Raw genomic sequence first — 13108 nt, forward strand, 5'->3', positions numbered from 1 at the left:
TGATTGTTAAGCACTTTGATCAACCCTGTTGTTTGTAAATGTGCTATATAAATGAATAAACCTGAACCTGAACAATAATGCAGGTGGCTGTGGCTCAGGTGGTAGAGCAGATCAGCTACTGATCAGAAGGTTGGTGGTTTGATCCTAGGCTTCCCCAGTCTGCATTTCAAGTGTCCTTGGGCAAGATACTAACCCCAAATTGCCCTCTGACTGTGTGTGAATGTAGATTAGTTTGCACTTGTGTTTAGAAATGCTTGCATGAGTGGGTGTGATTGGGTGAATGAGGCATGTTGTATACAGCGCTTTGAGTACTCTGGGAGAGTAGAAAAGCGCTATATAAGAATCAGTCCATTTACCATTTAATGCACAAAACACTGGATCAGCGAAGCAGGACCTTGACAATAATGTTCCTAATTTAGTGGTTAATGGTGCACAAATTGTAATCAAAAAAGAAAATAAACAGAGGTAAGTCAGAGTCAAACAGGCAGAGTTTCTTTTCCTTTTTTTCATTCATGTTGCAGTGACAGCAATCAGTTGAAGCTTTTGTGGGAAACTCCTGCTGTTAGGATGCCTGGGTCGTTGACCCAGAGACTTTGAGTTCATTATATTATTTATCATTTCTAGTCTTTGGTTTCTTTGTTAGAGTTCTGTCTTATGGTTTATGTCTCTGTGTTCTCTAGTTGCTGTCTCCCTGTGTTCAGTCAGAGTCTGTGTGTGTAGTTCAGTCTGTGTTATTGTCAATAGAAAATTGTATTTTTTAGGGTATTATATTTTTTTAGTCAGTATAAGCTTTTAATGATATTAGTTTGCTTGTGATAGAATGCTGCATGATGATCATTTCCTTGCTTAGAGCTGGTTGTTCTTTTCATTGTTCAGGACTGATTGTTCTTTATAAAACATGTTCTGATATTTGTATCTGAGTCTTCTCACAGCGATAGTAAGAAGACAAACAAGCAGTTCTGACCTCGAACACACACACACACACACACACACACACACACACACACACACACACACAATCACATACGCACATGCTCACGTCAAATGTATTCATTTTTCTTGTGTATAAATAAAGACAAGTGCAAGAGCAGAGCGAGCATCGCAGGGCCCCCACTCTGGTGTGAGCGTTCTGTGATCGCCCTTGTATACAAGTAAATGCTGCAGCGTCTGTGTGTGTTTCTCCTCTTAGACTTAGCTGAAGAAGTGTCTTTAGAATAAATCTCTTGACAGTTATGTTTCCTGTTTTACTTTGGAGGTGCGTGTCTTATGTTAATGTTTCTGGTTTTGCTTCCCCTGTTTCGTTAGGCCTGATTTGCCCCAGCTGTGTTTCCCTCCTGTTGCCCATTCCCTGATTGCTCCCTCTATGTATTTAAGCCCTGTGTTTCAGTTTGTCATTGTCGCGATCTACTGTTTACTATGCTGTGTGTTTTCTTTCTGCTTGCCTGAGTTTATTTTTGCACTTTGGAAGTTTGTTACTTTGAGTTCAGCATTAAAGCTGTTTTTTTGAGTTCACGTCTGTCTCCGGAGTCTGCACTTTGGGTCCTTTTCCTGCCTGCACACAGCCGTCACATAACACCTGCAGCTCCAGCAGGGGATACCTGTAGGAAAGAAATAACATCTATACAATACAATACAGTTTTATTTATATAGCAAATTTAAAAACCCGAAGGCACACCAAAGTGCTTCACAGTAATATGGAGAGTCAACATAAGTTAATAACAGGGTACAAATCGGGCACTAGCACAGACAGGATAGAGGCACTAACAGACCAGAAGAGTTAGATAAATACAAATCCGCTAAGAAGACAAAAACAGCAGTAAAATGAACAATAAAATAATAAATTTAATAAAATTCAATAAAATATTAAAAGTTTAAAATTTAAAAGATTTAAAAGGGTATTAACTGGTCAGGAAAGCCAAGTCAAATAGATATGCTTTCAATCTTGATTTAAAGGATTGGATAGAGTCCGAGGCTCGAATAGAAGCAGGGAGGCTGTTCCAAAGGTTGGGTGCAGCTGAAGCAAAGGCACGATCGCCTCTGGTCTTCAGTCTAAACTTAGGTTGGGCCAGGAGTAACTGACCTGATGATCTTAATGCACGACAAGGAGTGTACAGATTGAGGAGGTCAGTGAGGTAGCTGGGCGCAATGTTATTCAGGATTTCAAAAGTGAGTAGCAAGATTTTAAACTCAATGCGATATTTGATTGGTAACCAGTGTAGATCAAGAAGAGCCGGAGTAATAGGGTCAAATTTTCTAGTTCCAGTAAGAAGGCGAGCCGCAGCATTCTGAACGAGCTGCAGCCTTCGAAGAGAGAAGGCTTGGAGACCACAGTAGAGAGAATTACAATAATCTAACCTGGAGGTCACAAAAGCGTGGATAAGTTTTTCCAGGTCCCTGTGTGGTATATAATGCTTAGCTTTAGAAATCTGGAGCAGTTGAAAAAAAAAAACAGATTTAACTACAGATGATACTTGCTTATCGAGCTTAAAGGAGCTGTGCAAATAGACACCCAGGTTACGCATAGAATCAGAGAGAGTTAGCTAGGGGCCCCAGCAGGGCAACAAGCTGGTCTCGAGGAATATGGCTGTCGAACACCATAACTTCAGTTTTTTTGTCATTTAAAATGAGAGAATTATCTGACAGTCAATCTTTAACCTCTCTCAGGCAATCGTACAGGGAATTCAATGTTCAATGACTGAAATCATCAGTCAGTTGACAATAAATTGGAATGTCACCAGCGTAAAAGTGATAAGAAATATTGTTTTTTTTTTCAAATATGGAGCCCAAGGGTAGCATATACAAAGAGAATAATAAAGGGCCCAATACAGACTCCTGGGGCACACCACAACAGAGAGGGGCAACAGAGGAAGAGTATCCTCCCATCACAACAGAGAAGGATCTATCTGAGAGGTAAGAATTAAACCAGTTAAGGGCAGAACCCTTGATGCCTACAACATGCTCTAGCCTCCTCAAGAGTATATTATGATCAACCATGTCAAAAGCAGAAGACAGATCCAATAAATCTAAAACAGCAGAGCAACCAGAGTCAGCAAATACAAGAAGATCATTATAGACTCTTAGCAGGGCCGTTTCAGTGCTATGGTGTGGCTTAAAGCCAGACTGGAATTTGTCAGTAATATTATTTGCAACGAAGTAGGCCTGTATTTGGAGAACGACGGCTTTCTCCAAAATTTTTGATAAAAACTGAAGTTTTGAGATTGGCCTGTAATTGGCAGGGTCTTTCTGATCGAAATTACTTTTTTTAAGAACAGGGTGCACTACAGCATGTTTAAAAGCAGTTGGGACACAGCCCACTAACAATGATAAATTCATTAAAAATAAGATGCAAGGCCCAATTTCCTCAAAACCTTCGTTGATAATTCGGGATGGAAGGATATCATGCACAGAATTTGAGTTTCTCAATTGTTCAGTTATTCCCTTAAGAGTGGGGAGTGATAACATCTCAAAGTGAGAAAAGGTGGACATGCATCCTAAAACCGGAACAGGGTTCAGCACAAGAGAGTGAGAGTGTGAAGCCTTCAGTAATAAAACTTTTCCACTAAAATGAATAAGAAATTGCTCACAGAGAGCCTGGGAGGCCGAGCTCGAAGAGTCCGGACAGGGATTCATCACTGAATCAAAAATGTATCTATGTTAGATTGTACACATGTCGACACACTGGGCAAAGTTTATCTGTTAGACTGTGCAGCAGAGAGACAATGGAGTGCATGCTGTGCAGTGGAGTGAGGAGTGCTCAGACCTCTACACTGGAGAAAACAAACAGCCACTCCATAAATGCATGACACAATACAGAAGAGGACAAGACTCAGGTATACATCTGCACCTAAAGGTCAAAGGTCAAATCAGTCTTGAGGATGCCAGTGTTCACATTTTGGGCAGAGAAGACAGATGGTTTGAAAGAGGAGTGAAAGAAGCATCTGTGTCCACTGTGAACGACCACCTTTAAATAGAGGGCGGGGCTTATGGCACCAACCGTCTGCTACCTACAGTGTAGTGTGAGATCCTTCCCAGACGCCTCACCCCCACTCACATCTTGTGTCAGGTGATCTCAATGGATCAGATGATAGGATGAGGTCTCAGAATGGTTTCACTGGAACCTCTGGTGGTAATAATTCACACCTTGGCTTGTGATGACAAACATTATTAATCATGGATCAATGACCTTCTTAAAGGGCAACTCCCACTGGACTTTAAATCCCTGGGACTCTCCATCATTTGGATTTAGAACTGAAGAAGCTTCTTGGATGAGATTTGACACGTCTTCAGATAATATAGTGAAGTCCAGCTGACGTCCTTTCAAGCTCCTAAGACTACCATGACCTGGATGGCTGAGAACCTACAAACCTACATCCAAGACAAGATCTCCAAGCAAAGCAGAGCAGCAGAAAGACGTGCTGAGTGTAAAGCTGTCAGCAGGGGAATAACACAGGGCTGTGAATGAGTCCTGTCACTGTGATCAGGCTCCTCCTTCTAATCCACCAACTTAGTGTTGATGAAGACTAAACAGAGAGATCACAGCTTCTTTCTACTTGCTGTAGCTCACAGTTACTCTACACTGCAGATATGACGCCTGTTCATCTCAGTGCTGCTGGCTGCTATGTGCCTCGGTATGAACACAACTCTGTTTCTTTGATATCAATCCAACATTGACATGATTCTTTAACAGCACACTGATACTGTTTGTTGGTGTTTTACAGAATGCAGAGCACAAAAAGACAACGTGCTGCAAGCAAAAGGAGAAGAGACTGCTGCTGCAGGAGGCACAGTAACACTTCGCTGTCTCTATAACAGCAGCTTCCCATCAGGTAATAATCTCTTCTGGTACAAACAGGATGGAAACAACAGCCCCAAATTCATCCTGAGTCGTGTTAGTGGGGACCAAGGAAACACAGCAGCCGAGTTCAAGGAGAGATTTTCATCCACACTGGATTCCAACATCAGATCAGTTCCTCTGAAGATCCAGAAGCTTCAGCTGTCTGACTCTGCTGTGTACTACTGTGCTCTGCAGCCCACAGTGACAGGAAACACCAAAACTCTGTACAAAAACCTTTGGAGCAAAGACAACAGAATACTCCACAACATCCACTAGAGGGAGCCACACACTGTTAAACTTCTCTGGTTTGTTTCATTCAGTTTCATTTGGCAACAGTGGGAAGGAAAAACTCCTTTTTTTACATGAAGAAACCTCCAGCAGAACCAGGCTCATCTGCGTGACCAGTTCGGGTGATGAGAGGAAGACAGGACAGAGAAACACTGTGGAGGAGAGCCAGAGATTAATAATAACTAATGATTCAATGCAGAGAGGTGTATAAACACATAGTGGGTGAAGAAGAAACACTGAGTGCATCATGGGAATCCTCCAGCAGCCTACAGCTATTGTAGAGTTGTTGTTTATGAGGGGAGTAGATGAAGAGGAAATTATGGATGTAGTTACACCCTTTAACTCCACGAAATCAACTGACTGTGATGGCATTGATATGCACTTAAAGATATTTTTGGATGTATTGTGAAACCATTTACCTACATTTGTAATCTGTCATTACAAAGTGGTTCAAGAGTAATTCTCTTGTCCTGAACGAAAAGAAAACGGAGATCGTGGTGTTCGATAGTAAAATCTCCTGCGACCAACTGTGTGCTGCTCTAATGCCTTTTGCTAGCTCTCCTTCTGATTATGCCAGTAATTTGGGCATATTACTGGATAGCTCGTTTAAATTTGACAAGCAAGTGTCTGCTGTTGTGAGGTCTAGTTTTAATCAGCTGCGCCTCATTTCTAAGGCTAAGCGCTATATTCCGCACAACGACCTGGAAAAACTTATTCACGCATTCGTGACTTCCAGGTTGGACTACTGCAACTCTCTTTACATTGGCCTTTCCTCCTCCCTTTTCCTTAGATTGCAGACTGTCCAGAATGCGGCGGCACGCCTTTTGACAGGTAGCAGGAAGTTTTCTTCCATCACTCCTGTTCTTGCTGGGTTGCACTGGCTGCCAGTTAAATACCGTATTCACTTTAAAGTACTACTTTTCACTTACAAAATTATCAATAATTTGGCGCCGAGCTACCTCAATGAGCTTCTTAGGTTGCACACTCCTGTCAGAGCACTTAGATCTGCTACCCAACTTCTTCTGGAGCAACCTCGCTCTCGGCTGAAATCTCGCAGCGACCGTGCGTTTGCTGTAGCTGCCCCAGTCTTGTGGAACAATCTCATGTTGCTATCCGGGCGTCTGACTCTATGCCACTGTTTAAATCACGGCTGAAGACTTATTTATTTAATCTTGCTTTTCCACCTAGTTAACATTTGGTGTGCATTGCTACATTTTTATCTGTTATGCTTGTTAACTACTTTTATGTATTATGATTGTCAAGGTTTTATAATTGATACGTGCCAGGTCCTCTCTCTTTTCCCTCCCATCTCCTTTTTCCTATTTTATTTTATTTTTTGTCAGGCACCCTGGTATACCCTTGGTTTTTTAGTGTGCTTTATAAATAAAGTTTTATTATTATTATTTATTATTTATTTCCTGATAAGATGAAAATTGCAAATGTAGTTCCAATATATAAAGCTGGAGACAAACATCTTCTTACAAACTATCGGCCCATCTCTCTACTACCGCAATTCTCTAAGATACTGGAAAAAATATTTTACAATAGATTATATGATTTTATCAGAAACAAAACAAAACAATGTAATATATGAACAGCAGTATGGATTTAGACCCAAAAGGACCACAACGCATGCCTCAATGGAGTTTATAGATACAGTAACGACTGCTATTGAAAACAAAGAATATGCTGTCGGAGTTTTTTTTAGATTTAAAGAAAGCATTCGATACAGTTGATCACAACCTTTTACTTAACAAACTATGGACATATGGAGTCAGAGGGGTGGCATTATCATGGGTAACAGTTACCTTAAAACCATAAACAATTTACCCAAATAAATGTCATAAAGTCAGAACTGAAACCTGTTGTGTGTGGGGTTCCCCAAGGATCAGTTTTGGGGCCGCTGCTTTCCATATTGTATATCAATGAGATATGTGCTATTTCACAGTCGTTGAAAATATTATTTGCAGATGATACAAACTTACTGTGCTGTGGAAGTAACTTGGAACAACTTCTGAATGAACTAGAAAAGGAATTAACCCTTTAAACCCTAACCCGTCACCGGTGACGGTTAGCATTTTTAGCAAGGGTAGGCAACTCCAGGCCTCGAGGGCCGGTGTCCTACAGGTTTTAGATCTCACCCTGTGTCAGCACACCTGAATCAAATGATTAGTTCATTACCAGGTGTAGCACTTATGCTGAGTTATGTAAAGTACCAATGGATAATTACCAAGGTAATGAGTAATTTGGGCTAGTATCAGAAGATTAAGTACGACTCTTAGAGCTCTGGTACATGAATGGCAGAGAAACCAGACAACACAGTTGTGTGGCTTAAAAGTACTTTAGTGATGTTAAGACTTTTAAAAGAATTTTGTAACCACACAGTATTACAACAGGTTTTAACAGAACTTCAAGTATAACATTTTCCCCAAAAGTAGCAAAAAATAGAATAAAAATAAAATTGTGCACAAGTAAAAGAATTAGTTTTTTTTTAAGTCCAAATGGTACCGGTGGGGCCCAAGAGAAACGGGTGTATTGCAATAGAGTCCGTCCAATGAGGAGTGTGTGTGATTGATTGTCTGTCCCACCGCAATACTTGTACAGTAGAGGATTGCAGTCCATCAATGTGCAAATAAGTGTGTGTGTATATATATATATATATATATATTTTTATTAGGGTGCAACAATACTCAGATCGATATTGAACCGCTCGACACAGTGCTTTCGGTTCGCACGCATATGTATCGAACAATACAAAATTTTTAATTTATTTTATCAACTTTTCTTCTGACGATGCTGTCTGTGTTGAGAGCTCAGTGGATCTGCGTTCAACTACTCCGCCTAGGCTGCACTGTCGAGCGCAGATCCACTGAGCGCGCAAGCTAGCAAGACAGAAGCTAAGCTCGTTGCAACATGGCAAATTGAACCTCCCCCACCCTCATTCAGATCTGGCCTTTGGAACTATTTTGGTCTTCATGTGAAGTATGACCCTGAAGGTAAGCGCGTCATGGACAAAAGTAAAACAGTATGTCGGATGTGCCACGCAATGCTCAATTACATTGGTGGGAACTAGTGCGTTAGCGCAGTTTGCTCCTTAACGTGTTGACTCCGTCCAGCTCCACGCACGGGTCGATCCGCGGTAGCTCGTTAACGGAGATTTGCCATGTTGTGCCATTAACGTCGATTCCAACACGTTCTCACTCCCAATTCGTCAAATGTGTGACGCATGGTCAGGCTCCTCTGCTTCACTTATCGACGCCGCAGGGTACCCCCGTCACGTCGAGAACTGACGGCAGGGTCCTCTTATTGAATACTATAGAGCTCCCTAAACGTTGTTTATTGACGACAAGAGATTTCATGAAGAGCCTGTTGTCCGTATATTTATATATTTCGAAATCACATTGTAGTGACGTGTACTGAACACAATATATTATATAATGTAAACAACTACCTGAGAAAAGGGAGATACAGCAGATAAATTAATTATAGGCCATTACTTTTGTATCGCTTATTGCATTTATGGAGGGAGAGGTGTATGCTGGGTAATGGCACAGCTAGCGACACGGTGACTTTATTCACCCGCTTCGGCTGTTATCAGTCCGCATAATGGGCGTTATTAGCAGAAATCAGTCCCATAGATATGGGCCATCTCCACCTGCTAGATTGTTCAGAAGGTTGTTCTCATCCATCCAGATGGAGGATCAGTAACAGGAGCGTGGAAGACTCCAGAATCCACTCTGGCTGGAACCGTGGATACAGCAGTGTTACAGGTAAGGCCATTTAAACGGACGGCATTTATAGAATGACTATTAAAAGTCAGCGAGTGTCAATAATGTTAATGTGGTTATGTTAGTAATACACCGAAGTGCTAATATAACAGCTTTAAGATGCATTTGTAGATATTATTACGTGTTTTACCGCCTTTATGGTGCTAGCTTAAAGTTACGTGTAAACGTTAGCTTATATTGTAGTAAAGCTGTTACTGTTTAAACGATGTTAGCACAGAAATATTAGCTTCTGTCATGACTGATGAAGTTACTAGTTAATAAAGTTTCCAGTAAAGTGATTAATCGCATCCACAGATTGACAGTAAATATCCCGATTAGCTTCAATGCATCTGTTATAAATATGTGCAAGTTTCAGTGCTTCGTTTAAACTGTATGATACTTATACTGACCCAGGGTCAGTGTAAAATACAATCCTAGCTGTGTGAACAAAGCCTGGCTCCTTTAATCCTGCATGACAAACCTCAGGATGCAGGTTGTTATTACTCTTTCCTGCTGGCACACCCGTCACACCTGAGAGTCAGCTAGAAACTTACAGTGACGTGGACATCATGCAAAGACTGACAGACTCTGTAATACTGTAAATGATCAGTGACTCAGGTTAACACTAAACTTTAAACAGTACCTCTGTGTCTCTGTGTGTGCTGAACATCTGGAATCAGGATTTCATTCAGGCTGCATTGACTGTGGTACTTTTCTGTGTTAAAAGCAGGTTGAAGACGGCTCAGAAACATTTGAAGATTAAAATTTAGCATTATGGCTGCTGGTGGTGTGTAAAGCTTCTACTCAGCTGTATTTTTGTTACTAATTTATGTTTGTTGTTTTTTAACACAGATTTCAGAAGAGCAAAGATGAGGACTCCTACTTCATCCTTAATAGTTTAACTGGATTGGAAATAAAAAAATTCCAGATTTTTCTTCCACAGAAGTTTCATTTGTCAGTGTGAAGAGGGAGCTGCAGTGAGGACACAGCCTGGTCACTGAGGTCAGAGGTCAGAATCTGAAACAGCTCAGGTTTATATTCTAGGGGTTATAAAAAAATCGAAATGTATTTATAAAGAAACCTTTAAATAATATTTTAATTAATAGTCATAATTATGATTATTATTAGAAATATCAAACATTTAAGTGGATTTTCTGTTACACGTATTGTCTTAGCCCTGCGATAACTGGCAGCCTGTCTTTGTCCTGTATCAGCTGGGATAGGCTTCATCCTCCCGCGACCTTGAATTGGATACATGAATTGTATTGAATTGTATTCCAGTTATGTAATCTGATCATTTACAAACTCAAGGTATCCAATCAAAATATAAGCATTAATGGTAAAAATGGGAAAGCAGAAATAAGTGTGACATGAATGTAAATGTGTGAGCTGACATAGAGGACAGCTACATGTAGTCTGAAAAACCTTTGTTGTCAAGTTTGCAGGTCTATCAGCACGAGACATTCTTACATAGAAGAGTCTGTTAACGTCTCTAACTCAGTGAAGCATTATTGGTCCCGTCTGTTTGGATAAATATAGTAAGCTGATGTATTTATTGACACATTTTCTTAAGTGCTTATCCAGTTCAGGATCACAGTGGAGCTGCAGCTGAATGTGTTCAGTAAAGAAACCTTACAAAAGTTAACATAAACCTGCATCTCTGTACGTTGTTGTCCACAGGATGACAAAATCAAACTGGAAGACTGTGGAACATGTTAATAAATGTTTGTGTTTATGCCTGTGTCTTTCACAGGAGGCACTGAAAGGTTTCCCTAATAGTTCCTGGTGAATCAAAGCAGGACCATAAAGGTTGCTGGACTGCATGATGGCCTTACCCCTGAGAAGTCATCCTGTTAAAGGAGGAACCAGTTAGAAGCGGTTTTCAAAGTAGCTGAGCAGATTTCACCTCAAGTAAGCGATTAACTGTTTGTTTGTTTGTTCTGCCACTTAAAGAACGTTTAAGGACGTCTTTTGAGTGTCCAGTTGAATTAATTCTACTGGCTCTCATGGTCATTTGTGATAATGGACATATTTTTCATGTATATCAACCATTTAGTAAATTCTATCTATTTAGTAATATCTGTCAGCTATAAAATATAACATAAATATAAAAATATCTAAATATCTCCTGCCCTTTATATTTTAATGATGTAAGACCAGACGTCTGTTATCCTGTTACATAAGCATTCCTCACATATCAATGAGATGCTGTACAGTACAATCCTACTGACACAGCAGAGGGATAACGACGGCTATTCAACATCGTTACACGACACATTCGAGCTGCATGATGCAGACAAAGTGACTAAATCATCTTTTTTGTGGTTTATTGTCTTCAAACCAGCAGACAAAGCCGATGGCAGAAGATGTTTGGAGAAGAACTTCAGGCCGTGGACTGAAAAGGTATTTTTTTCTTGTTATCAAAAGACATTTGTAGTGACGGCTTCTACAACTGTGCTGATGTAAAGCTTACAGCCTAAGAAGTCACAGTGTTGATAATCAGCACAAAGAGAAAAGCTCACTAGTTTGAATTTATTTACAATCATAGTTTTTTATACATTCTGACTGTAAACAGCTTTTACAGCTTTGATATTGTTTGACACTCGATGTCAGGTGATGGTATTTAATTTAAAGGTTTCTTTTGTCCCAATGAGCCATTTACACTGACCAGTTCAGTTTAACTGTAACACATTCATTATTTAGATCCAACATTTCTAAGAGAAATAACTGAATGTAAAAAATGGCAGCACTCAGACCAGGTTTAATTGATAGAGATGTCTGCATGCATTATGAAATTTATGTATCCCAGATAATTGTTATTCATCTAGTCCTGGCAGACCCACCCCTTCCTCCCAAGTTAACTGCAACCCAAAAGAACTAGTGGGGCTATTTACACACTCACAACCAGTGTGGGGTAAAAAGAGCCACCAAAACCTGTCAGCCTGCACAGCTACAGATGTGTTAAAAGCTATAAGACTTAGAAGCTCTGCTTATGGAGAAACTTTCTAAGCTCAACAGGGGACAGGTACTCCTGCCCAAATAACATGATATAACCCCACATACAGCCCAGCCATAAAGTGAACCAAGTCATTTAGTTAAAGACAGCATGGGAGCAAATGCCAGCCTGCACCAACCTGACATTTCTTCCTCCTGAATTAAATGAATGAATGGATGAAAGTTAAATGACTACAAACTTAAAGCCACTAGTTCCCACACTGGAGCTCCCTGACACTGTGTTAACTGTACTGAGCTTGTATCAACAGTTGTAACAGGCTAAGCTACCTGAGAGACTGCATTGAACGATTGTTTCTATCTGAATGGTTTCAGCTCAGATGTTCTGCTTTTTCCTTTCAGTAGATCAAAGCAGCTCGTGCTCTGTCTGCTTCCATTCTGATGGCAAGAAGAAGAAGAAGAAGACTTCAGCGAAGTGGCGTTCATGGTCTCAGTGGACAGTCATGGTCACACACTGCATGTGGTTTTAAAAGCAACATTGTTCACCACAACAATGGAGATGTGTAATATCAGTGCAGCTACGGTTTGTTCTTGAACATCAGTTCTGTTTTCTACTTTGACCACTTAGACCAAAAAAGTGTTGTTTTCAGATTCTTTCTTATAAATATTTCTTATAAATCTATAAAGCACCTGTTCATTTTTTATTACAATTAGTTTCACATAAATGTTAGTGTTTCCTTTATGGTCTTTTAATGCTTACACTACGCTGTACACGTCTACATTAGAGACATTTCTGTTACCTATGTATGAGACTGGGCTGCTTGACTACGATTTGGAAATGGATGCAAAATCACACAGATCGTGCTATTGTTTGTTTTTTAATATGATGGACTGAACACAGGAGGTATCTGACTAAGCAAAGATTAGTCCGATCCCATTTCTACCTGTCGCTACTGTTTCAACTGTAACTGTCAGGATATACAGTTAAGCCCATAATTATTCATACCCCTGCCAAATTTTGACTTAAAGTTACTTTTGTTCAACAAGCAAGTTCTTTTTTGAGCAGAAATGACACAGGTGTCTCCCCAAAGATAATAAGACGATGTACAAGAGGCATCATTGTGGAAAAAAAATATTTCTCAGCTTTTATTTATATTTGAGCAAAAGTATCATGTCCAGAATTATTCATACCCTTTACAAACTGTCACAGTCTCTGGGAAAATCCAAAGTTCCATACCATTCCAAATAGTCAAAGCTGTTCTAAAGC

The 13108-nt window shown here is 40.2% G+C and overlaps 1 long non-coding RNA gene and 1 gene segment (V, D, J or C); both read left to right on the forward strand.

Annotated features, from left to right (window-relative positions):
• Window positions 1–2776: 2776 nt before the first annotated feature.
• On the forward strand, window positions 2777–5117 carry LOC120434164. The segment is given in 3 exon segments: window positions 2777–2910; window positions 4588–4628; window positions 4719–5117. Coding segments are annotated over 3 exon segments (567 nt in total).
• Window positions 5118–10778: 5661 nt separating this feature from the next.
• On the forward strand, window positions 10779–12498 carry LOC120434524. Of its 2 annotated transcripts, none has more exons than XR_005609154.1 (3): window positions 10779–10800; window positions 11234–11292; window positions 12244–12498. It is a non-coding gene; the product is annotated as an uncharacterized LOC120434524 (long non-coding RNA). The 2 variants fall into 2 exon arrangements; XR_005609155.1 differs by having other exon boundaries at window positions 12247–12265.
• Window positions 12499–13108: the final 610 nt, after the last annotated feature.

The sequence above is a fragment of the Oreochromis aureus genome, linkage group 18 (assembly GCF_013358895.1).
Source record: "Oreochromis aureus strain Israel breed Guangdong linkage group 18, ZZ_aureus, whole genome shotgun sequence".
In the NCBI taxonomy this organism is placed as follows: domain Eukaryota; kingdom Metazoa; phylum Chordata; class Actinopteri; order Cichliformes; family Cichlidae; genus Oreochromis; species Oreochromis aureus.